Source organism: Ctenocephalides felis, unplaced genomic scaffold (genome assembly GCF_003426905.1).
Source record: "Ctenocephalides felis isolate EL2017-DRISC unplaced genomic scaffold, ASM342690v1 CF-g0.4_SCAFFOLD_03571, whole genome shotgun sequence".
Taxonomy (NCBI): Eukaryota; Metazoa; Arthropoda; class Insecta; order Siphonaptera; family Pulicidae; genus Ctenocephalides; species Ctenocephalides felis.
The window spans coordinates 64,232,234-64,259,254 of NW_020539725.1; the positions used below are offsets into that span (position 1 = coordinate 64,232,234).

General features: G+C 32.7%; 1 protein-coding gene across 1 annotated transcript; it reads right to left on the reverse strand.

Annotated features, from left to right (window-relative positions):
• Positions 1 to 253: 253 nt before the first annotated feature.
• On the reverse strand, positions 254 to 27,021 carry LOC113386495 (zinc finger SWIM domain-containing protein 8-like). Its single transcript, XM_026624274.1, has 15 exons — positions 26,679 to 27,021; positions 24,731 to 24,894; positions 23,417 to 24,662; positions 21,271 to 21,685; positions 20,550 to 20,731; positions 17,430 to 18,884; positions 15,098 to 15,373; positions 14,849 to 15,039; positions 12,401 to 12,764; positions 8,486 to 8,718; positions 7,768 to 7,850; positions 6,069 to 6,454; positions 4,156 to 4,291; positions 3,427 to 3,615; positions 254 to 447 (listed from the first exon to the last, which is right to left on the reverse strand). Exons 1-15 carry the CDS (start codon positions 27,019 to 27,021, stop codon positions 378 to 380), a joined length of 5,733 nt encoding a protein of 1,910 aa, XP_026480059.1. The 3' UTR covers positions 254 to 377.

Below are 27,021 nucleotides of genomic sequence, written 5' to 3' on the forward strand. Positions count from 1 at the left end.
CTACTAATCAATATTAAATAATTATAAGTCTCGTCAAAATTCAGTACGATATTGCTTGTAAACGAACGTTTCATAAATAATAAATAAATAAAATCTCATTCCGTTTATTCCAACAGTAGACACCAGAAAATTAAGAAATAAGGTCGACTAACCTTGCTTATCATCGTTAATAAAAAAAATTACCATCAGCTCACAGTCTTGTTGTGAGCACTCACTGTACAATTTGTTCTCCCATCGGTGACACTGACATTGACATGTGGATTGACATTGACAGGTGCAGTCGATGCAATCGGTAAATGTGAGGTCACGTTTATGCAATTGCTGCTGTTGCTGTTGTTGTTGTTGATGGCTATTGGATTGTTGTTGCACGGTCGTTGTCATTTGCCACCATTGGCTTGTAAAGCTGCGTTGATCTGGGTCCATAGATCTTTCTTGCACGACTTTGATCTGAAAATTAAGACACATGTAAAAATATCTGGCAGTAATAAGAATCCAATCATATTTAGTGATAATCTTATAAGCAGGGCCGGTCCTGGGGTCCTTAGCGCCCGCATGCAACTTTTTTTCTAGCGCCCCCCACCCTTATTAATATTAACTGTTTTAACAATTTATCATTAAAAATTATATAAATATTTACATATTTTTTAAAAATTTATTTTTAATTATTCTGGATTTAGTACACAAAAATTTAGATATAATCTAGAAGGGTATAAAATATATTAATGTTAAATTTATTTATTATTATCGATATCAATAAATAAAACAGTCCCTGTCATAATTTCACATTTTAGTAATATTCAATATGTAGTAAATTGGTTAAGGATGTAAGTTCGACTACCATAGCAAAAGAATTAACATTTTTGTTAGATTAAAGTTATAAAATTTAACGATCTTGATATCAAAATAATAAATACTCTTTCTGAAATGCATTTCTTAAATTCTATAACTTTAATTTAACAAAAATATTAAGTGAAATAAATAAATTGATTTTTAATTATTCTGGATTCAGTGCACAAAAAATTAGATATAATCTAAAAGCGTATAAAATATATTGATTTTAAATTTATTTAGAAAATCGTGGCGATTCGGGGGTTGATTATAATCAAATATTTTGGAATTTTCAATTATTATTACGTATGTGCAATATTAATATTTAAAAAAAACTAGCATTTCATTTTCAAACATAACACTCGTATTTCATGTTGTATTTTTTAAATTTTAATTTAATTTAATTTTTCATAATTTTCAAAGTTAAATTTTTAACCTATTTTAGAAGTATTGTTCAAAAATCAGTAAAAATGCAAAGAAATTATACATTTCTTGAACAATATTGAAAAAAAACTTATTATATTTGATATGTATTAATTCTGTATAGTTAATAATTATTAAATTTAGAGTATGGACTAGGTATATAACAAGCTTTAAGATTTTCGTTCCAAAGTAAATTTTGCTTCGATTTTTCATATTTGTTCCACGCATGTCTTCAACATTCAAACTTCAACAGATGCAAAACATTTGCAACAAAAGCAAAAGTTACAATTCAATTTCTCGGAATAAAAGTCATTTTCTAAGCACTGACTCCCCATTTTTTATAATTTGTTTATATTTTTTAACAAGTTCCGTTTCAACTAAATCAGCTCGCAATTTTTCGTCAATAATTCCCAACAATTAATTTAATCTTTCGCAGGTTTGCGCTTATGGGATTGAACACTAGATAATTTTTTTTTTTCGATTCCACGGTAACTTCAAACAAAGAAAAAATTGAATAAGTAGATTAGGCAATAAACAGAGCTGTTATTTACTAATTTGCAGAATTATTAATCGGTTAATTGTTTCTACTGATATCACATTGCAAAATAAATATGCTTTTTGTATCTCCGTATCCATAGTTAAGTAAAATTATGTATTATAATTTATTAAGTATTCTAGATTTTAAATAAATAATTCTAGATTTTATATGAAAAAACATAAATATTATAAATTTAATTTTCGATTTCCGACTCGTTTTGGCGCCCCCTAAGACGTGCGCCCGCATTTTTTGCATGCATCGCATGCAAGGCAGGTCCGGCCCTGCTTATAAGAATCTGGTAGGAATCATATAAGGTCGTGTCAAAAATCTAAAGCTCACATTAAATTCTACTGTCAGTAAGGTTGGGTTCATATAAAATTCTCTCGTCAGTAAGGTTGGGTTCAGGGAATGCAATACCGGTATACCGGTATACTGAATTACCGGTAAACCGCCCGATTTTTCGGCGGTATTTTTACCGGTACTTATTCCAAAAATATCGGTATTTTCGGTATTTTTACATAAGCGCTATTTGATACATAATACCCTAAAGTTTAAATTTCTCGGAACAAATTTATGTTTAAATTCCATAATCGCATAAACAGCTATATCTTCAAGTGATTCTCTAAGATAAACAAATGTCAAATATTATCTCAACTCGTCATTAAACTGAATATTTATTGCTTTACTAAGGGCTTCATAGCGTGTTGCAATAAATAGAATTGGACTGATTGACTGTTTGTTTTATTTTTTGTAAAAATGTAACGGTTTTTTAAGTGATATTTGCGCCAAAATATTTTATATCATACAGATTACCCCTGTGTAATCATTTTTTTCTGACTTTATACATATTAATTATGATAATTACTAAATATTTTTGCTTCTTATTACAATTATAAAATATTATTTTTCGAAAACGTTTCGAAGTTTGAAAATACTATAGAAGCATCATATTGTTTTAAATAACAATACTCAACAATTATAGTAACTTATTATTTATCTCGACAAAGAATTCGATCTTAAATAAGTGTAGAATTTTTTTTTAAAATATTGAAGTTTATGCTAATTTAACACATCAGATACAGACAATACAGTTTATTATAATAATGTAATATGATCTTTTATGAGTTTTTGGTCTATCTTACTCATACGTTTGTTTTTGGTGAAAAGTGCTGAATATACTTGATAGTGATAATGAATTAATTAAATTGGATATAATATTGTTAAATTATTATTTAAAAAAATAAACTTATTGTTTTATTTTATTGTTTAGTTGAATATAGTTGTAGTTGAATATACATTTTTTTTTATATTTGTAATAGTAGCTTTCAATTTTATTTACGTTTGTTTAAGATAATAAAAATACCGGTGATTTACCGGTATTCCGGTTTTAAAATGAAAAATTACCGAAATACCGGTATTGAAATTTTCCATCGGTATTGCATTCCCTAGTTGGGTTCACATTAAATTCTACCGTCAGTAAGGTTGGGTTCATATAAAATTCCCTCGTCGGTAAAAGGTCAATGAGGTTGAGTTCATATAAAACTCTCTCATCAATAAGGTTGGGTTCAAATTAAATTCTACCATCTGTAAGGTTGGGTTTATTAATATAGATTATTGTTTATATCAAATATTCTCACCTTCGAATAGATTGAAGCCACTCTTTGAACTGCGCATTGCCTTCGGGAGTAATATGGAAGGCTTGCCTGGCAGCACAGACGACAGCCACAAAATCTTCATAGTCGTCCAATGTTAAATGGTACAGTTTCTGGTGCATACATTGGATGTACATTTGTTGGCACTTCTGAACGAGGGGCGTCAATGCAGATCTAAAAAATAAATGACAAAAAATTAAGGAAAAATTAAAGAATCTTTTATTGCTGTTATTTAGTTCTTTATGGCTGATATTTGTTTTATCAAAATTTAAAAACTATTTCAATAAATCAGGATCTGGTTTTGATTACTACAAATGATAAATATGTGATCAATGACTTTATAGTCCAAACAAACGCTAAAGACAAATCTTTAGACAAATTATTAGAAATATAATTTAATGTAATTTAATTTTATATTCCATAGATTTGATTTATTGTATGAAGATCAAAAACAAGATATAATAAAATAGTATGTTATATCATGACATTTTTGTTTTAAAATATATAAAATATAAAATTCAATTAATGAATTTTTTAATCCAATATAAATATTAATTGTCATTAGGTTAATCTTAGAGTTGTTCATAAACATAACTGATATTAGTTTAGTTATATTATAGTATTGTGATAAAAATAATAATTGTATTGACTTAAATTGTAAATATTGAATTTGAATAAAGTATCTATCTATCTATAAAATGCCACAATTTTTACCTCAAGTGTTGCATGATAAGTCCAGGATTATTTCTCGACAAGTAGTGTGCTGCCTCCAGGGCTACATCGTGTAAAACAAACGGAGATACAATAGAATTCACGACGCATACACAAAACTGTTGAAGATACTGTGTACCTAAAAATTAAAAACAGTTTAACATTAGGGGGCGGAGGGATTGACAAAAAATCACTAGGGTATATATATATACTAGCAAACCCCGCAAACGTTGTTTTGCCATAAAAAATATGCCTAAATTGATAAAAAAATTAATAAAAGTGCCAAAAATCAAATATTTAATATATTTGGACTCTGATTCTTTAACAAATAGTTAAAAACTTGTTATAATTTGCAAAATTATTTGACATTTCATACTTCAAAAATTAATTCACTCGCATCATAGTTTTTTGTTTATTATACTTTTGTCATGTCATATATGTCAATAAAATTTTCTTTCAAATATTATTTATTTGTTGATAAATTAATAATTATTTTAAGTCATCAATGAATAATTATATAATTGTTAAATTCATAAGTTTGGCTAAATCAACACAGGAACATTGTGGAAATAAATATTTTTTTACATAAAGATCTGATTTTTGACATTTGCATTTTATTTCAAGTTAATTATAACTGTCAAAATATTTTCTTTTCGGTCAAAATTTAATATAATATTTAGTTTGTCTAGTTTGTTTTTGTCAGATTCCAATGATACCCTCAGATTGTACTATTCAATTTAGGAGGTTACAATTCCCTGTAAGATTAGCATTTGCGATGACAATCAAAATATATCTCAACTGATATATTAATAATAATATTATATTTTAATTACACAAATTTCTTTACACTCCGATAAATAATTCCAACGCATCATAGTGTTTTGTTTAATTTAATTTTGTTTATGTCAATTTTTTTAAATTAAAGAATAAATTAAATTTTAGGGTAAATCAACGCAATATCTTTATCTAAATATACAATTTTTTATATAAATATTTGATTTTTTACATTTGCATTTAATTGAAAAATAGTGAATGTCAATTTCATATATCCAATATGCACTAAATTTATAAATGTCAAAATATTTCCTTCTTGGTCCAAAATTAATATAATATGATAATATTTATTTTACAATAATGTTTTGTATTTATAATTTGCTTGGCAATATTGCCCATAACCTAACTTGAAATAATTAATTTATTTGCTTCTTATTGAAGTAAGTCGTTAAACATTTTTTTGTGAATTTCAAAATTTTGTTTATGATTAATTTTAAATTCAATATGCCGCTTTTTTCTTGTGATCTCTGATCTATAATGTTTTGATAAAGTTTTGGTTCCCGAAATAATTTGGTAAGCTAATCAATTAATTCTAAATCGTGAAATTATTTATATAATTATTTTCAAAAATATTGACAAATGACATTTAATTTTTTTACATGTCAACATTTATTCAAATTTTTAAGCTTTGATTTTCAATTAGATTTAAAACTATAAACAGTGGATTTGGATTTAAATGTTGGATATTTCTATATATGTACTTGTTTTTGAATTTTATTTTTTGAAATGTCAAATTTTTTTTTCAAAAATTTGATATCGAAATTTCCTTAAATTTTGACATTTGTCATTTTAGTGTTTTGTTTTTTTTTTGATCATTTTCTGTCAAAATTTTTAGAAATTTATAAAAATTATATATTTATATTTCAAATTTACTTTTCAAAATTTCCTATAACCTAAGTTGGATATATACGCACACGATGAGCCAATAAAATTTAAAATCGGTTCAGTAGTTTGGGCGTCCATCGCGAACCAATATCGTGAAACGAGATTTATATATATATATATATATAATATATATAATATATATATATATATATATAAATCATAGCTAAATTTTATTTATGACAGATTCCTTTACTCACCCAATCTTTTAGAGACCCTCAACAACCACTTGACATCTTCCCCATAAGGTGGATTTCTGGCATACTTTGCTTGTGGCCTATCATCGTGTACCCTTCTAGCAAGCGTCTCCAAAGCCAGCATTCCAACTCTGTACGCAGCCAACAGATGTCTCAGCTGCGCATGCGGGTATTGCGGAGGAGGCACATTCGATGACCCAGGTGTGAGACCATTACGAGCTCTATTATTAGGTGTAGGAGGTTGTTGAGATCCTGGCATTTGTCCTGGGCGCAAATTTTGTGCACCAGGCGGCGGGGGCAGAGAAGGCAATGCTAGTAAGCCGGGCGTCCCTTGTGGTTGACCAGCCTGCTGGGGTTGGTAGGGGAGAGCTGGTCGTAGGACAGGAGTGCTGGAAAAATAAACAAGATAAGGTTTATAGATGTGAAAAAATATGCAATTAATACTATTCCTAGCGACATGTCATAATGTTTGCTATTCCTACCGCGACCGGTCATGCAAAATCTAGATTTTTAAGTATGGAATGAGGAGTTAATGCTAGCTTAAGAGTTTAGAAATACATATGAAAAATGTTTCTGTTTTATCCATTTTTTTACGTTTTTTTTCTTAGAGTGTATTTTGTGTACACGCATTTTTTACGTTTTTGTCTGATTTTGTACGCCCTGTCATCTTTCTAAAACATTATCAGGAATATTTTCGTTTAGGAAATCTGTTTTGTACTTGTACTTGGCTGATTTTTTTGTGAATTCTTGTTAGAACTATACGGCACGTTAATTAGAATTGTACATTGTATTTCCGTAATTTCTGTAAGTGATAACAATGGATTTATCCTGAATAAATCCAAACTAGTAGGGTGTATGGCATCGTGCTTTAAGGCAAATTGCTGGAACTTCCCGTACCGTAACAAAATGTTCGAGGAATACAGAATGTTTTCAAATAGATTATTATTAATATTGTAACATTGTCTAATATTTATAAGAATTATATAAACTGAATTGCAAAGTTGAAATTATTTGTTTAAAGTATATTAGAACTATAGTCAGAATTAAAAATAAAATCTGAATTATTTTCGATATATAAAAAAATTTTTTTTTGAAAAAAAAAAGTTGAAACAAAAAATTTTTTTTCCAAAATCAATTATTTTGTTAAGACAAGCAGAGAGTTCTTTGAATCATTTAAATCGGACGCTTAGTTCTCTCAAAAACTGCCATTTTTACATATTTAGCTCCGAATCTTCGAAATGGCTGGGCCTGCCTTTGCCAAAAAACTAATAAACGCTTCTCCCAATCATTACTAATTGAATGTTTTTTAGATCATTCAAATCGGATGCTCCGTTCTCACAAAAACTCGATTTGTATTTTCTGCACTCTTTGCTCCGTATCTCCTAATCGGCTGGACCTGCCTTTGCCAAAAACTAATTAGCACATCTCCCTATCAATAGGAATCGAATGTTTTTTAAACCATTCAAATCGGTTGATCCGTGAGCCCGAAAACGTGGACGAAAAAATGCGGACATACAAAACAAACACACACACTTTTGGTTTTTTAAACCATTCATTTTTTCTGAGGTATGCCAGTAAAATCTTCAGAAACCTTCAAAACGTCGAGAAATGCAAAAATTTTCATTTTTCGATTTTCGGCCCCTTACTATGACTACCCTACGGCAAGTTAAAAATACAATTAAACTAAATGTAAGTTGTTTACCTGTAGTATTGAATTGGCGGCACGTACTGTTGCATGGGAGGCGGCGGATACTGGAATTGCCTTGCTTGCTGCAGATGATACACCTATAATAAAATAAGAAAATATTATGAACATTCATTTATCTCAAAATCATATTTAGGGGGCGTCCATTAACCCCTTGACTTAAATTGACGAGCAGAGCCCGCGTACGTTTGCTGGGCCAAAAGTGAATATTACGGGCATAACCCGCGTACGATATTCGGGCTAGAAGCAAATATTACGCATTACGGACATGGCCCGCTATGGTGAACGCAAGTATTATAAAATATTTATTCATACGAAACTATAAAACACAAAATTATTTTTATTTTTGTGATAAACCGTACACTATGAGCTAAAATAGTCGAAAGCGCCGCGCCAGCTTGAACAACTTTGGTCCGACATTTTCGAATCTAAATTGTAAGTTAAAGGGTTAATCACGTGAGCTCTAATGGTGAAGGAAAGGTTTCACAAAAAATCACGAAATATTACGTAGGGAAGTCGGGGTCTAGTAAAATATCAAGTGTATTTATTTTTTACCTCAATTTGAAAAAAAAAAATCTAAAATTTTTCAAAAAATAATTCACAAATTTTACAATTTTTTTTGAGTGCGGGGAAAATATAACCACTATATCTATAAAATCGCTCACATGATTAATGAACGCCCCCTTATATGTACATATATGTAAATATATCATACCTGTGGTGGTGGTTGCTGTGCCTGTTGCTGCTGATGAGCATGGAAAGCAACGTGCTGCTGGTGCTGCTGATGGTGATGGTGCAAAGCCATTTGATGTTGCTGGTGTTGATGCTGTTGCTGTTGGTGCTGCTGTTGCTGCTGATGATGGTGATGAGCAGCTACCGCTGCTGCTAATTGAGGATTATGATACAAGGCCGCTGCAGCTGCAGCTGCAGCGTAAGGTGTCACAACACCTACAAAAAGAACAAACATTTGAATATATCTTACATATAAAATTCTTCTGTAACTATGTATGAACGGTTAATCCTCCTAAACTATAATTCGAATTTTCATGAATCTTCCTGAAGTTTGTTCGGGAAATTTTCTAGAATTTTTAGATTCATAGAAATATAATTAGATTGTAGAAATAAATGAAAAAAATTACAAAAAAACGCTTATCCTTGTTCGACCTTGAAAATATTTAAGGCTTGGTTTGTCATTAAAACAAATGAAGACTGTCATTTGCCAAACATTTCCATTCACTTATAGGCTAAGACAATATTAAAATATAATATATTTATGATTATGAATGAGGAAAATGTAATATCTACATTAATAATGCCGAAAAGCAGCTGATATGTGTCAAAAATTAAAATAACATAATAAAATAAAGTCAACATGCGTCTGACAAGTGATGCAGTTCTGCGCATGCATCTCACGTTTGTGAAATGTCAGCTCAATGTAATTACATACCCTATATTTAAATTAAATTTGACAGATTATTATTTTTTAACTAAACGTTAAAGAAAAATTAAAAGCGTTGTTTGCTAATATCTTCAGAAATATACATTTTAACGAAAATCATGTAATGAACAAAATTATATCAATTAAAATCCTAATAAATCGCTATTTTACAGTGCTCTAGGAACAATATTAAGCTAGATATGAAAATGGGTTTTTGGAGTGCTCAAAATAAGCTTTAAAATGAGTACTTCTGCGTGTAAAATAATCGAGCTATCATGCAAAAGACGCATACAATGTTTTTTTTTTCATTTAAATCAAATAGTTTATGACTGCCATTTCCACCAAAATTAAAAATAATCGTTTTCCATCTAGAATTAACTTGGTTTAAGAGATCTTGATGGATTCTAGAAAATACCTGAACTTTAGTACAAACGATTTTCAAGCAACTCATTAAAAAAAAACAACCAATTTCTCATTATTATATCTCTGAAATTCAAGGGTTTTTTCTGACTAATTATTGCTTTTTATTATTTTTTTGTTACACAAATATTGATAAAGTTATAATTGTTTAAAGAGTGCGCGGCTGTAAACCAGAGTGTCTTTCAAGCCCTTTAACCCCTTAAAATAAGAGAAGTTACAGTAAAATTGATGATAGAGAAAGTTGTAGGTCATTTAATTACCCTTAAAATAGTATATTACAAGTTCTGATAAAATCAGAATTAAAAGAGTTATAATCCAAATAATGCCGGGAGTGATGAAGGAGTGCAAGTTGTTTTCACTTCTAAACTTAAGATTAAGATTAGCCTATTTCCAAAACATCAAGCAACTTGTAGCATAGTAAAAAAAATCGCAGAGCACACGTTTTTTTCCTCTCTATTTTCTGCAATAATTTTGTTGAATAGAGCACATGTGAACAGGATTTGACAAATTAATTCACTTCAAATATAAACTTAAGTAATAATGTATACTGAATTATTCGTGAGAAAAATGTAATTTAGATATTAAAATTACTAAAAGCGAGTTAAAATATTAGGTTGTCAAATATCTCCCTTCCGCTTTTTTGCTCTTGGTTTATAATACAAAAAGGCGGAAGGGAGATATTTGACAACCTTATATGGTACGAAATTTTAAAAATTATAGGCGACATTTTTGAAGCAATTATTTTTGGTAGAAAAATTCAAGGTGATATTATACCTATACCGCGAATGCTATATATTAATTCTTTCTGAATATGCTATACCTTTTAAAAGACTTCAACTTCTAGTACGTATATCTTATGCTATAAATCACAAAGGCAGACGATTTTTGGTGTGATAAGTTTGGAAAATCAATGTTTTAGTGGTGAATAAACAAAAAATCATTCATTTATACATCCACATCTACAGGTATGACTAAAATTATTGGATAACCCATGGTATTAAAATGAATTGAGCTATTGGAAATAAATTTGTGCTATTAATTGCAGTGTACAATTTTTAATATACAATTTTATTGAACATATTTTAATATTTGTTAAAGGGATAATTAAAGTGTTAACTGTGGGAATTGAGAATCATAATTTTATCTGAAACAGTTCTACATTTAACATCACTCATATTTGTGTAAATAGTAATTTGAAAAACAATAATTATTATTTTTAACTGAACGGTGTAAATATTAGTATTGGATATTAAACTAGTTGGTTTGGTATTTAGCCTTGAGGCAAGTTACATGAACTTCCCGAAATGTGTAATTAATCGACTTAATCAATAAAAAATAATTTAATTTGTGAGTGATTATAAGTATTCCGAGTGGATTTATTACATATGATTGAAAACGAACGAACACTTTGACTCAGAGTATTTTCTAATAGCAAATTTTTAAAAATCACCAGTTTTTGTAATTGAACCAGTTTCCATGGGACTTTAATGGTTTACTATGTTCATTAAACCCAAGTACTCTATCGTTATACCAAAAAAATCGTCTAATTTTAATTTTAACAAATGACAAAAAAAAACTACTCATTTTCTTAATCTTTGATTAATTTTTAAAATTAAACTACTTGTCGTAAGGCCATGATATTTCAGTAAGTTCTATAACACCATGATATATATCGCCAAAAAAGTTCCATGAAAATCGGCTTAATTTTTTTTTCAACAGTTAATTACAAGAAAACTGCTCGGTAGATTTTCATCTAAAACTAATCAGTATCATTCCCAATTAATATCTTTCGAACAGTTTTTGATTTTTTAAAATCGGTTCGGTAGGATGAGCTTAAATGTGGACGAAAAGTTTAACACTTCTTTTCAAATTACAAAGAAATGGTTTGACAGATCGTCTCACATAACTGACAAACGATAGTCCTTATTAAGATACATAAAATGGTTTTTAAATTTATGAAATCGATTCAGGCATTTTTCAGAAAACGTCGATGAAAGGTTTAATTTTGTCAAATGTCAGAGAAACGACACTAATTTTTGCAAACTTTGACGATTTTTCAAAATTAAACGACTTGTGGTAGGGCCGTAATATTTTAGTATGGTCTACAAGACTATGGTATCTACCGTCAAAAAAAATTAAAAAAAATCGTCGATTTTTTTTTTTAAAAAAACTTTATTACAAGAAAACGGCCCGGCCGATCTTTACCAAAAACTAATCAGCACGATTCCCAATCAATATCTATCGAACGGTTTTTGAATTTTCAAAATTGATTCAGAATTGCGGGCTAAAACGTAGACAAAAATTTTTTCACTTTTCTGCGATTTACAAAAAAAAACACGGCCCGGCCGATCGTCGCACAAAGCTTAGAAACGCTAGTCCTCATCGAGATACATCAAATGGCTTCTAAATTTTTGAAATCGGTCCAGTCGTTTTTGAGAAAACGTCGATTTACGGCGAAAAATCTGTTGGTGCACACGCACACACACACACACATACATACACACACACATACATACACACACACATACATACACACACACGCGCGCACACATACTTTTTCCAAATTTAGTCTCATTCGATTCAGAATGTCTCTTAGAACGTCCAGGAGAAAACATAAAATTAGTGAGTCGGATTTTTTGATGAAAACATAAACTTCTCCTTCGGGAAGTTAAAAATTGTAGACATGGGTACAGGACAACGTCTGTCGGGTCAACTAGTAATAATTATATAAAAATGTTATATAGCAATTGTAAAGTTCATTTTCTATCTCACCAGGACTAGGCGCGTATTGCATATGTGCCCCCGGCGGCGGCATTGGCGGCGCACCAGTAACCACGACGCCTCCGGGAACTCCTGCTCCTCCATTCTGTCCAGCCTGCTGAACAGGCGGAGGAACCGGCATGGGCAAAGGCAGTGGTAGAGATACTTGGTTCACAACTACTTGTTGTTGTTGCTGCTGCTGCTGTTGTACCACCGACACTGGTATAGGTTGCTGTGGCATACCAGATGTGGAAGGAGGCATTGCTAGTGGCATTGGCTGCGCTACCATCTGCTGCTGCTGTTGAGAAGAAACTACTGGGGCAGACGTTGTCACCATGGGCGGTGGTTGTTGTAGTTGTGCCATTGGAATGAGATCCTAAAAAATAGACATATGCATTTTGATTAAAAAAACTAGTGGTGTATGGCATCGTGCCTTAAGGCAAATTGCTGGAACTTCCCGTACCGTAATAAAATATTCAAAATATTTCAATTCAAATTATATATTACAAATACTGAAGTAACTTTCATTATTTTTGCTATCTTGTTATATCTGAGCAAATCAAATGTAAATCATTAATCAATTTATCTCCAGAACATTAACAATCGTCATTTCATTTCGAATTTCAAAACAAAAATAGTTGCATTTACACAAAATTGAAAAAGTGCTCCCGTACAGTCACAGTCTAAACGCATTTGCAAATAATTCTGTGCGACATTTTCACTTGTACTATGCTTAGCTTGGCGGCATTTATAAGAACTAAAATGATTGTTGTTAAATTGAGGAGGCTACATTTTAATATATCTCGTTTTGTACTTTTGGACCGGTTCGATTTTTATGTATTTGTTTATAACTTCTGAACAAATTGTCCGATTGTTTTGCAATATCCAACAAATTTTTAGCCAATTAAATTATCTACAACTTTTGTTAATAACAAAATGTTTTATCTCATATCCTTTTACCCAAAATTTGCAGTGAAACAGGTTGTTAAATTTTGGAGGTTGCATCAGTATATCCTGCTTCACACTTTTGGACCAGCTCGATTTTTATTTATTTATTTATAACTTCAAAACGAAATGTCCCACCATTTTGCAATATTCAGCAAATTTATAGCCAATTAAATTATCTACAATTTCTATTAACAACAAAAATTGGTATCTCTTGTCCTTTTATCAAAAATTTACATTTAAAAAGGTAGTTGCTTACATTTGGTGGTCACATCGTACTCATATAAATTACTCTGTCACTCTACACTGTCAGGTATATGTTGCTCTTTTTCGCACTAGTGTTTTATATATTTCTCTCTGATTTTCTCACTATATACTTTTGTCTATTTTACGTTTAATCAAAACAGACTCTATATCACATCGCGACTTAAGAAGTTTTACTTCAAAAATAAAATTCTATTTTACTAATTTATACATCGCCAACCTAAGAAGTTGAATTCAAATGTAAATCATAAATCAATCAATTTATCTCCAGAACATTAACGATCGTCATTTCATTTCGAATTCAATTTCAACAAAAAAAAATTGTTGCCTAATTTACACAAAATTGAAAAAGTGCTCCCGTACAGTCACAGTCTAAACGCATTTTCAAATAATTCTGTACGACATTTTCACTTGTACTGTGCTTAACGTGGCGGCATTTTCATATTTTTCAATAGCTTTGTTTTCACAAAATTGGGAAAGTGCTCCGGTATATAAACAGTCTAAACGCACTTGGGTAAACATTTGCACCAGAGTGGCGCTTAGATTGTGCTTAGCTTGGGTAATTTTTTGAATTTTTGAATCCAAAATTACAAAAATATGTTATGGAAAATATAAAAAGATGTAATAATTTTTTATCCTCAAAAGCAATTGTTTTGTCAATACAAGCAGAAAGTTTTTTAGATCATTCAAATCGAACGCTTAGTTCACTCAAAAACTGCCATTTTTTGCACATTTGGGTCTGTATCTTCGAATTGGCGAGACCTGTCTTTGTCAAAAACTAATCACTTCTTCTCGCAATCATTACAAATTTAATGTTTTTTAAATCATTCAAATCGGATACTCCGTTCTCTCATAAAACTCTATATGTATTTTCTGCATTCTTTGCTCCGTATCTCCGTAACGGCTGGACCTACCTTTGCCAAAAACTAATCAGCATGTCTCCCTATCAACAAAAAACGAATGTTTTTTGAACTATTCAAATCGGTTGATCCATGCGCCCGAAAACGTGGAAAAAATGCGGACATACAAAACACACACACACACATCCATTTTTTCTGAGGTATGCCAGTAAAATGTTCAGAAACCTTCAAAGCGTCGAGAAATGCAAAAATTTTCATTTTCGATTTTCGGCCCATTACTATAACTACCCTACGGGAAGTTAATTATGCAGTTATAAAAAACTGACAAATATAAATTGCAATAATATTGTTGTCCGTCTATTAAAATGTAATAATTTAACATTTTACTTACCTGCGGTGTAGGTTCAACGACCAATGCAACCAGAGAATCCCCTGCTCCAAGAGGTGCGATGCCTGCACACATTACATCATCAGGATTAGGTGCATGACCCTGGTGTGGAGCGTCTCCAGGAGCCAATATAACATATAAATCATACCAGTATCTTGCAACTTGGAATAATACTTCAGGATAAACTCCACCGCCTGAAACAAAACAAAATTTATAAACAGTCCACACTTTAAATTTCAATAGTATTTTTACCTTTAGCAACACTTTCTACTGTAACGCAAGCCCTTTCCAGCATAACATCGCTTTGTTCCTTGCATTGTAAAATAGCTCTTTGTATTTCATTCGGATTGAGAGCCTGGGCATGAGGTAAACAGGATAATGCCAATTCGGCGGCAGCTCTAACCATATTAGCATCGCAATTCTGTGAAGCACGATCTGCAATTGTTACTGCCTCGGGCGGCGTCAAATGTCCTTCCCATGTATCAATCAGAAATGATATGGCGGGAGCTCCGATCTCCATTGCTTGTCCTAGTGTAAAAAATATATGAATACAATAGTCTTATATATAAAAATAAATCGCAAAATGTGTTGGTAAGCGCATAACTCAACAACGCCTGGACCAATTTGGCCAATTCTTTTTTTAAAATGTTCGTTGAAGTCCAAAGATGGTTGTTACGGCGAGAAAAAATCGAATAATTGTCGGGAGAATCCTAAAAAAAGCCTTTTTCTTTTTCACATACAAACGTTTTTTTTAACTAAAACATAGAATCGATTTGAGCTTTATTGCTATTATATAAAGTTCATATTAAATTACAAGCACTCACTGTAACGATTATGCGGATTAATAGTTGATGAAATTTTCTAGGATATATGTGATTATAAAGCACTGGGATGTATGTGCAATACTGTATAAATAAATGGAAAAAATTGTAAAAAAACGGCATGTCATTGCTTGCATTGAAAACAAACGAAAACTGTCATCTGCCAAAAATTTCAATTTGCTTATGAACTTAGACAATATTAGAATATTGTATCATAAATTTATGATTATGAATAAGAAAAATAAAATGTGTACATTATTATTGCCAAAAAGCAGCTGAGATGTGCCAGAAATTAAAATAATATAAAATACAGTAATGTATGGCAGATTGAATGATACACATATGAACAGGATTTGACAAATTAATTCACTTAAAATATGAAATTAAATTTTAATCAGGGCCGGTCCTACATTTAATGTTATGCATGCGAAAAATACGAGTGCACGCCTTAGGGGGCGCCAACACAAGATTCGGATATTAAATTTTCAATATAGTTTTATTTTTCAATATATAATTTCTTTGCATCCTTTATTAATCTTTCCACAATATTATTAAAATTTGTGCGAATTTCACTTTATAACAACAAATGGGAAAGTAAAGATGAATATATACAATTCGTCCCTCACGATATCGATTAGGAAAAGTTAAAGATGCAATTTTGGATATTTTAAATAATAAAAAATTAAATTAATTTAATCCAACATGAAGTACCAGTGTTATGTTGTGGTTATAGTTATATTATACCGTTTAAAAGACTTCAATTTCCAATATCGTGTGGGAATTGAGACTCATCATTTTATTTAAAGCAGTTCTACATTTAACATCGCTCATATTATAAATGTATATGTAAAATGCATTTTGGCGTGAAGAGTAATTTAAAAAACAATACTTATTATTTTTAGGTAAACGGTAAATATTAGTATATTATATTAAAAAATTGTAGACATGAGTACAGGACAACATCTAGTAAAAGTATCATTCTTTTACAAACCGAACACCAATTAACCTTGACATTTTAGAATTGTCTGAAAATTTGTTTACAGATACTATTCATAAAATCATTTCACGCGTATTTCAGGATTTTGAGAATATTAACAATTGAAATTTGGATATTTGTTCAATTTTGATGGCATTCCTCTGCATTAATCTTAATATCTCCAGTTGTAGTGAACAGATCAGTATGATTTTTTTTTATTGTACTCATTTTGAATTCAACTTTCCGTTGATTGAAAAAAAAATGTTTTTGCATATATTTGTTAATAAAAGCAGTCTATTTTTAACATAGGATTTACATAGCCTTTCCCCAACACGAATCGATTGAAATAAACAACATAATTTTTCTTTTACTCTCTTCTACAAAATCTCTTTATATGATGTTGGAGGCGCAGTTAGAACCAAAGATATTAAATATTTTTGAGCGCTAGCCGCGCTATCCACTCTGCATTCGTTAGGAAACTCATGCGCCTGTACTCATATATCAATTTCGAGCGCGGCATTTTTTTCCGCTTTTTTGTTTCAAAAATAGTTAATTTTTTTAAGGAAAAATTGAATATATAATCAAAAATATAGTCAAATCGGTAATAATTTCTTAAAAAAAAATTCAAAGCAAAATCATGAAATACGTGCCAAATGATTTTATGAATAGTATCTGTAAACAAATTTTCAGACAATTCTAAAATGTCATATTTTTTAGCCCAAAATCCGTACGATTTGTAAAAGAATAACCCAAAAGTAAAATAAAAATGATAAATTTTCTTTCTTACCAATGATCCAGCTAACATGCGAAGAGTACGTCCTGGACAGCCAGTTGGAGCTAACACAATTATGCAATCCAAGCGCGTACAGGCCCAATTGAAATGCACACATATGCAAAGCCCTGTGCGGCCCATGATGATTCTGTGTAGTCGATGCTTGTGTAAACAACGAGGTACTACTATTGCCTCCTGCCTTAGTCAACACACTTTTAGCCAACTCGAACATAAAATGCGCACTCGCTTCCGAAGGCTGGTTGGGTATAGAAGGATACGCACGTTTTCCCTTGTACCTCGACTCTTTGCTCCTCGTCGAAGTAATTTGACTTGTTGTGACTTGACTGGTTGGCGCGCTGGTTCCACTAATTGATAAATTGCACATGCCAACGTTGTCAAGTTCGGCACTGGTTGAACTATGAGGTCTCGACGGTTGTTGTGGTAGTTGTTGCATTTCCCATGAGTACATGTGCGGAACGAATTGGTCGTTGTGTTCCTCTCGTTGGCGCATGGAAAACAAACGACTTCTTATGGGTGGATTGCTTGAGTAATATGAACTTAAAATAGGTGTTTTAATTAATTGATGTATTTCCCTATCTAAAAGCTTATCCATAATTCTTGCTATCTTATTAGGCTCTTGTTTGTAGTGGTTGAGAAGAACTAACGCGAGGTCTCCGCGTTGCCTTCTGGTGCCTTCACATAGTAAAGGATGATCGGCTTCGCTAACATTCGCTTTTAGGCCTAATGCTGCCACTGCTGCCTCAAATCCTAGGGCTTCATCAGTAGGTAGCCATGGAAAAACATTTTTGCTCTTACCATTACTAAGTGCTTCAAAAATAAAGCTTGCCAGCATAATTGGCAGCAAAGCTTCTCCCCTTGATCGTAAAGTACCTTCTTTTAACTGCTTAGCACGTTCCCGGGTTATTGACAACTCTACAGGGCCTAACGTTATACGCTTCAACAAATTCACTAGATCAGACTCTTGATTTGCTAGTTTTACTTCCAAAGGCTTAGTGCTAGCTGGCGGACGTGGTAACTCCAATCCAAAAAGACCAACTTTGAAAGCCAAAAGCGAGTGTTCTTGGTTTTCAGCTAACACAGTGCAAAGAAAAGCACATTTTGCTAATGTGGCCGATGCTAAGACACTCAATTGATGTGAAGCGGGATTTATATGGTGCTTCTTGCCTTTCTTCCTTTGTATTTGCGGAATTTCGACCATCAAATCGGGAGGATTTGCTAGCAGTTCTTCTGCCAATTTAACACCAAGGATGCATGCTTCTCGTCCATGCCCGTGAGCATGCAAACCTTCTGCACGGGCGAATAAAATTTCCCATGCGTCATCACTCATTTTGATATTGTTGAAGATATCTTTTAGTTGCTGATCCATTGTCTTGTCTTTGGAGGTGCCTGCTGTACTCTGTACGGACTGCAATGCTTTGGGGTCATAGTAATAATGACTGTACTCATCACCTATGGGAAAGAAAAGTAATATAATAACTAAGTGGTGCACGGCATCGTGCATTAACGCAAATTGCTGGAACTTCCCGTACTAAAAATTGTTTTTCTTTTTTTAAAAAGATTAAATTTTTTATATAGATAGTTGATACTTTTCTAGTGAGTAGTGTTAAATTGGTACACTATTTGGGAGCACAGGTTTCCAATAATTGAATACCATTTATTTCTAATAACTTTCAAACTCTGATTAAATGATAAATCTGTATGACAAACGTGTATGTATAAACTATACATTATAAACAAATTACCAGATCATTAGATATTGAAAGTAATGAGATTAGATTGTTTTTTCAAACTTTGACAAAATTAGACTTTTGAAAAATTTAAAATTTTCGAAAAAATTGATTTTTTCGGAGGAAAAGACTAAAAAATTTCGATTTTTTTAATATTATGGAAATATTGAACTTTTTTCAAAAAAAAAATTGCGCTGCTTCTGCTGAATAGAGACGAAATATGGAAGCGCGTAAGCGCGGCGTCGCGGTCTAGCGGATAAACGATGTTACGGAACCCATAAAAATGTGAACAAAATTCATAGGGAGCGTCCATTAATCACATAAGGTTTCGAGGAGAATGGAGTGTTTGACAAAAATCACCATTTTTTAAATTATTTTTAAAAAAATCTCAAAAAATCAAAAATTTTACAATTTTTTCTCGTAAGGGGCCGGCCATTAATCACGACAGGTTTTTAGGGGAAAGGGGGGTTTGACAAAAATCATAATTTTTAAAATCATCATTTTTTTAAAAAATCTAAACATTTTCAAAAAAAATCAAAAATTTTACAATTTTTTCCATTAATCACGTCAGGTTTTTAGGGAAAGGGGGGTGATTGAAAAATCACAAAATATCACATGGGGGAGGGAGGGGTAATGTAAGATGTCACATGTATTTATTTTTTCCTAGTATTTTTTTAATCTAAATATTTTCAAAAAAAAAACAAAAAATTTACAATTTTTTGTCGTAACTAAAAATACAAGTGATATTTGTTGGGGGAAGGACACTAATTTTGATATGACCACGTATCACCAAGGAGGAGGAAGGATCCAAAAATCCTTAAAAAAATCGATCACGTGATTAATGAGCGCCCCCATACGTATTATTAGAATCTCCATAAAACATCTGATAATTTGATGTGCATATGTCTAATGATAATTTTTGACTGTCATAAGGCATTTGTTTTACTTTTTTATTAGATCTCCAAAACCGCTAGGCCTGACTTTTTCCAAAAATTTAATCAGTTCTTCATCTTGTCAATACAAGTAAAATGTTCTTTGAATTATTAAAATCGGACGCTCCGTTCTCTTAAAAACTGAGTTACCGTTTTTGGCACTTTTTGCCTCGTATCTTCGGAACGGCTAGACCTGCCTTTGCCAATAATTAATCAGCACGTTTCCTTATCAATAGGAATCGAATGCTAATTGAATGATTCAAATCGGTTAAACAGTGTTCCCAAAATCGTCGACGAAAGATTGTATCCGAACACACATACACACACACACACACAATTTTTTCGTTCAGAAACCTTTAAAGCGTGAAGATTACTATAACTTACTACAAATTACCCTCTGGCGAGTTGGTATAAAAAGGCACTAATAAATACAATGATAAAGTGTATCAACTTACCAGACATTTGTGATTCTGAACTAGACACACTATCATCCTTGCTATCTCTCCTGGTCAGTTCAGGATGTTTATTATTGCTATTGTTATCAGATTCATCCTTTGATGAACTCCCTGCTGATTTGTTCGAATGGTTTGATCCGGCTCCACTGGTACTAGCCACTGGACGAGCGTATCTCTTATTGCTAAAATAAATAAAAAATAATAACATAACAGTTAGTAATCTACATATATGTAAAAATAAGTTGGGTTTTCCTTCCTGACGATTTAACTCCAGAACGCACAAAGCGATTTCGACAATTTTGCATTCGTTGGAAAGGTCTCGGCTCCGTGAGGTTTATAGCTAAGAAAATTGGTGCTGCATGGCATCGTGCCATTTAGAAAATCATTGTTTTTCACATGGGCAGTTATACGTTGCCGGTTCACGAGTTGGAAAACCCATCCGCTTTGTTTGTGTTAACGTCAGACCAAAAAACAAAAAATGTGGTTTACCAAAGAGCACTTCAATGAAAGGGATAATTTGCGGATTCACTTTCATTTACTTAGAGAAGTTCAACTAAAAAACACTTCACTTTTGTAATCGAAATAAATTCATTACTGTTGTGCAATAAAATCAATTTTTTTACTTAACAATAAATTTCTTCATCTTTCTCATGAAGCCATCTGGTGGCGAAACGGAGTTCGTCGGTTTTGCTAGTAATTAAATAAAATATATTTCTATTACCTATCACTATCATCTGAACTGCTTCCACCGCCTCCGCTCCTATCCAAATTTTTCATCAGACTCTCTCTAGTTTTCAATAATCTAGCCCCAGCAGTTCTCTCACAACTAGCACTGCTATTCGAATCGCTACTATTATTAGCAGAACTATTACTGCTGCCACTGGTCACCGCACTTTCATTGTTTGTAGCAATTCCTCCGCATCCTGGTGAATCTGTGCCATCATCGTTTTCGCAGAAACCTTCACTGGACACACTGGATCGATTACCATCGTTAGGATGATGGTGATAGGATAGAGAGCCTGATGGCAGTGTGCTTGATGCAGATGCTGGTAGTGCCGAGGAAGTAGAACTACAGGCGATGTTTGCACCGGTGCTGGTTGAGGGGATCGAGTGTGTGGGGCGTGCTTCTGAAAATCCTGAAAGTAGAAATTAAATTAAAATGTATATTGATGGGCCGACTCTGCCGCACAACAGACAAATGTTATGGCAAGGCCATGTTACGCTCCAACTTGCATAGATTATGCTACTGAATCATACTGTCAAAATGTCATGTATTTGCTGTGCATTGAGGCGTTTTACGCATAAACTGCAACGTCAATCGTATGTTATGAAGCTGAGTCAGAAAGACCCTGTTGTCTAACATCGTTTCTTTTGACATTTGTGCGGTTTCTGGGTTAGGTTTTCTATCTGACAACCTGAGAAATACGCTTAACTGCAGAGCAACCGCATGGCTTTTGTCAATATTTAGTATAGAAAGTTCTTCGTAACATAGCCTTGCCATAACATTGGTCTGTTATGCGGCAGAATCGGTCCATGAATATGATAAACTGGATTGAAGATAAAATAGAAGGTCTAAAAGAATTGACAAAAAAGAATGTTGTTGGTTGATAACTTAGGCAATAAGAGAAAATACAGGGAACTGAAAGTCAAAGCACAGGACCAGGAAATATACAGAGGAAATCCATAAAAAAGGCGAATTATGATAATAAAACAGCAATAAGAATAATAAACAACAGAGAAAAAGGTATAATTGACAAATCCTTTAGGCAGAAAGCCATTTACTATTATTAAACGAAATTAAAACTAGTGGTGTATGGCATCGTGCCTTAAGGCAAATTGCTGGAACTTCCCGTACCGTAATGAAGTATTTGAGAAATAATAAATGGTTTCGAATATATTATTATAAATACTGTAACTTATATATGTTTACAAAAAAGTAAATAATTAACTTTATCAAGCGGAATTATAATTGATTTGAATTAGGACCTTATCTCATATTTATAAGAATTATATAAACTGAATTGCAAAGTTGAAGTTATTTCAAGAATATAAGTGAGCTTTAGAACTTTAACTAGATGTAAAATTAAAATCCGAATTATTTTCGATATTCAAAAAAAATTTTTTTGGAAATGAAAATAAAAATTAGTAAAATTTTTTTTCCAAAAGTAATCATTTTGTCAGCACAAGCAGAAAGTTTATAGAATCATTCAAATCGCATGCTTATTTCTCCAAAAAACTGCAATTTTTGCACATTTAGTTCCAAATCTCCGAAACGGTTGGGCCTGCCTTTGCCAAAAACTAATCACCTCCTCTCCCCAATCATTACAAATTGAACGTTTTTTAGATCATTGAAATCGGATGCTCCGTTCTCTCAAAAACTCAATTTCTGTTTTCTGCACTCTTTGCTCCGCATCTCCCAAACGACTGGACCTGCATTTTTCAAAAACTAATCAGCACATCTCCCTATCAATAGGGATCGAATGTTTTTTAAACCATTCAAATCGGTTGATCTGAGCGCCCGAAAACGTGGACGAAAAATTGTCTATCCATACATACATACATACATACATACACACACACGCAGATTTGCAAGAGAAGTGCTAATTGACCTGCGATCTATGGAAAGAGAAAGGGCAAATGGGACTTCGCTCATTTAAAAGATAAGTATAATTTCAGTGCAAAAATGATAACATTCTAGATCCTCCCCCCAGCTGAGGTTTTAGTCGGTATTATACACAGACGGTATTGAGTCCGACATACCCAGACAAAAGACCAGTCTGGGATGAATAAAAGCATTTAAAAAAAATTGATTTCGATTTTTGAACAATTACAATAACTTATAGCAAGGAAAGTTAATTAACACTTACCTCTGAAAGTATTGCATGGTTGATGGTGCCTCCACTGTTGCAAATCCATCCTTCCCAAAGACTTTGGATGATTATGCCTATAGTGATCTTGTGGATGCTGATTACTAAGCACAACTTGGCTTGAATTCACTTGATTAACATCACCCTTCCCAGAATCTGCAGGCTTTTTGAAACAAGTAAAAGGACAATGGTATACAGGATTCGTGTCAGCACTATGTGTCACCCCAGGAATTGGATAATCATCCCAATCAAGATGACAAGCTTCAATCGCAGGTTTAAATCCAGTGAAAACCTCTAAGTCTGATAAAGGTCTGCTACCACTTCCACTGCTTCCATGATGATGATGGTGGTGGTGATGGTTATGATGGTGACTGTTGTTATGGTGGTGACTTGCTGATAATTTGTGAGAGCTTGTGGTGGTTGTTGTACTGGAACCACGAGCTTTGACAACTTTATCCAAGATTCTTAAATGCCATTTGATAAATTGAGCTTTGAGCATTTCTCGTTCCTTGGGCGCTAAGGCTGGATTCTGAGCGGCCAATCTCCATAAAACAACGATTTCATCACATAAGGAACTACATGCGTGTTGAGACGCGTGAGCATTTGAATGTGCACCACCATTGCTGTTGGATGATTGACCGCCTCTGCCGGAATGTCCACCGCCTCCGCCGTGACTACCTCCGCCTCCAGAAACCGCAGACATCAAAGCCACCCGTGTGCTAAACCACCACACTAAAATCTGATCACAAGCCATACATTCCTCAGTTATAATATCTAATAACGGTATAGCATTCCTATCAGTTCTTTTAAACATTTCCCTAACAATAGACAAAAGATTCCACATTCCCTCAGGCTCTCTGCCTCTCAGAGGCCTGAGCAAGCTGCTCCATTCAGCAGCGGCCGGAGGCGCTGTGGTACTCAAATAATTCACGTCACTAAAAACTATAGGAGCAGGAACACAGAATTTGATCAAGATCTTTTTAATATTATCATGCAAGGTTTTGGTATCCAGATACCAAGACGTTTGATCACTGGCACTAGCACCTGCCGTCGGGTCTGGCGCGCCACAAACTGTATTAATTTTTGTCGGTTGGGAGCTGAGCAATTCATCTAAAAGTCTTTGAGCAGTCGGCAAAATTTGTTGAGGTAACTCGCTTATTAAATACTGAGCAAACTTTTGTAACTGGTCTCTTTGAAGCTGTTGGAGAGACTCCGATACGGGGGCGCGGAGACAAACTTGATTTGGCTGGAAAGGAAAAGAAATAAATAATATAAAGAAATCGACTCTGGTTTATAATTTCTGTCTGTACTTACACAATGAATACGATGCAAACATACTGCAACGATGTGAGAACACCAGTAAGCGAGGGATGTGCATGTACAATTGCAGGATGAAATTCTCCGTCGATCAAAAGTCACGGCAACGTTAAACTGTCCTCTGGGTTGAACCGAATTGACGGTAGCCGAGAGATGAAAACCTTGAAAAAATATTAAATTAATACAAATCATTTGTTACAATCTTAGGGGGCGTCCATTAATCACGTGATAGATTTTTTGATACGTCGTAATATTTAGAATTATATTGAAATAATATATATTATACTAGCTGACCCGGCAAACGTTGTTTTGCTAAGTAAGGTATATTCTAAACAATTTCTGGAGCCTCAAAAAAATTAATACTTTTAGTGTATAAGGATGTGTTGTTTGAATGCTATATACAATGAGGAATTATAAAAACAACAAACCCCATTAGTTTGTCTATATTTTGTCAACACAATCAAAATGGAAGTTTTATATACTTTCTATAGAAATCTATATAATCCAATCCAAGTTTCTTTTGGTCTTTCGATTTTATTGATTACGTTTCAAGTTTTTCAGATTCTTTTTGGATTCTGGATTTTGTGTATAATTATAAATAATACTACTAAGTTTATAAAAATTTTTCAAATTTCTGCGATGAGAGATAGAAAATAAATTAAGTATTTCTTCTCTGGCCTGCTTTTTAAAAAGTTTCAAGTAACATTTGATGAATTAAAGTAAATTTAATATGAAATATATATGTAGAACAGGGCGAGGCACAAAAGTCCAATTTGACTTTGAGCAAATATAAACTATATTATAAAAACCAAACCAATATCACAATAAATAACACATTAAAAACGAACAATTATCTGACTACGTTCAGTAAAACTACCAACTACTTCATCATTGTAGAAATATGCTTTTTTGATGTCTTTTAAAAGTTTGTTACCTAGAGCTTTTTGTCCTATAGGCGGGGTACCTTAGAACGGCCAGGTGGCAAACTGCAAACACCTAGGTTTAATGTCTTATTTTAATTTTAGAGGTATTTTACAAAATAATTACACTTTTAACTAATGTTAAAAAAACTAGCAACAGAAGACAATACTTTTATTATGGATTTTCAAAGATTACCGTTTATCGCCCGACAGCAAAGTCATGGGAATCAAGGTTATAGCTGGTTATACATCTTTTTCCCTCTACTTTCAAATATTGTTGTTAAACAATGCTTAACTTTACTGGTTTTTGACACATCGATGGTGGATTTTTTTAACCCCGGAGCTTCATATATTACTATTTATTCTTCAATAAATTCTGGGAAAATATAACTTGGAAAATGTTATTCGACAAAATGTCCCTTTGATCGATACCAAATTTAGGTTCTGAATTTAAATAAGATAAATAAAACATAATGTAACCTAGAAAATGTTTCATATATACCAAATTATACAAATGAGATCTTTCAGAGCACCGTGCTTGAGAAAAATATGCCAAAAAGTGCATTTTTAAATTAACATTTCAAAAAAGTTGATATTTTGAGTCTCTAGTAACACTTGCGGCTCGTTTACTAACGTTTTTGTATATAAATAAAACTACAAACAAAACTACTTACTACAATTTAATCATAATCAAATAATATTCACGTGAAACATCCTATTAACCGCAATTGAACATCATCTTGAAAAACGTTTAACATCAATTGAAAAACGTTTGACATTTGAAGTATTAGCCACCGTCCATTGTTTTATTCAATTTAGGCTTCTACAAAAATGTTCAAATTAAAAATGTAAAGTTTCTACGCGATTTTGAAATAATATCTCACCTATCCGACCATCTCTGGATTGGCACAAATTTTTCAAGACTAAGAGTGGCCAAATCGGTTTAGCCGTTTTCGAGTTTTACTTAGACATTTGAAAGAGAGCTCCATTTTTATATATAAGATATATATTATTATTATTATTACCTATTTGGAGAGGATCCTTAACCGCCTTGATCCGAAACAAGTTGTCTCCTCTCTGGAATTCGTCGGCGCTGCCGTTGGCCAAACACGAATACAGCCTGATGTCTTCCTCGTTATCAGGAAAAGACCAGAAGGCGATCCTTAGCTGCAGTTGTTCCGGAACCGGAGGAAACACTCTTTCAACCAGTTCGAAAGGGATATGTGAGGCGACGCAGCGGGCACACAATTCGGTCAAAGAGGCGACACCGTTTGTACTTGCGTTCGATGTTGAAGGCGCCGCCAGATTTGGAGGCGTGCCTGATGACGATTTGTTGCTACCTCCATCTGAAGAGGGAAAAAGAATCAT

Bases quoted from the DNA above. Each gene is read 5' to 3' on its own strand.
- LOC113386495 (XM_026624274.1), bottom strand. From the start codon at position 27,021: ATGATTCTTTTTCCCTCTTCAGATGGAGGTAGCAACAAATCGTCATCA. The intron at 21,686-23,416 runs GTAAGTGTTAAT...TTCTACTTTCAG, and splicing joins ACCATGCAATACTTTCAGAG to GATTTTCAGAAGCACGCCCC. The intron at 8,719-12,400 runs GTGAGATAGAAA...TTCTTTTTGTAG, and splicing joins GCAATACGCGCCTAGTCCTG to GTGTTGTGACACCTTACGCT.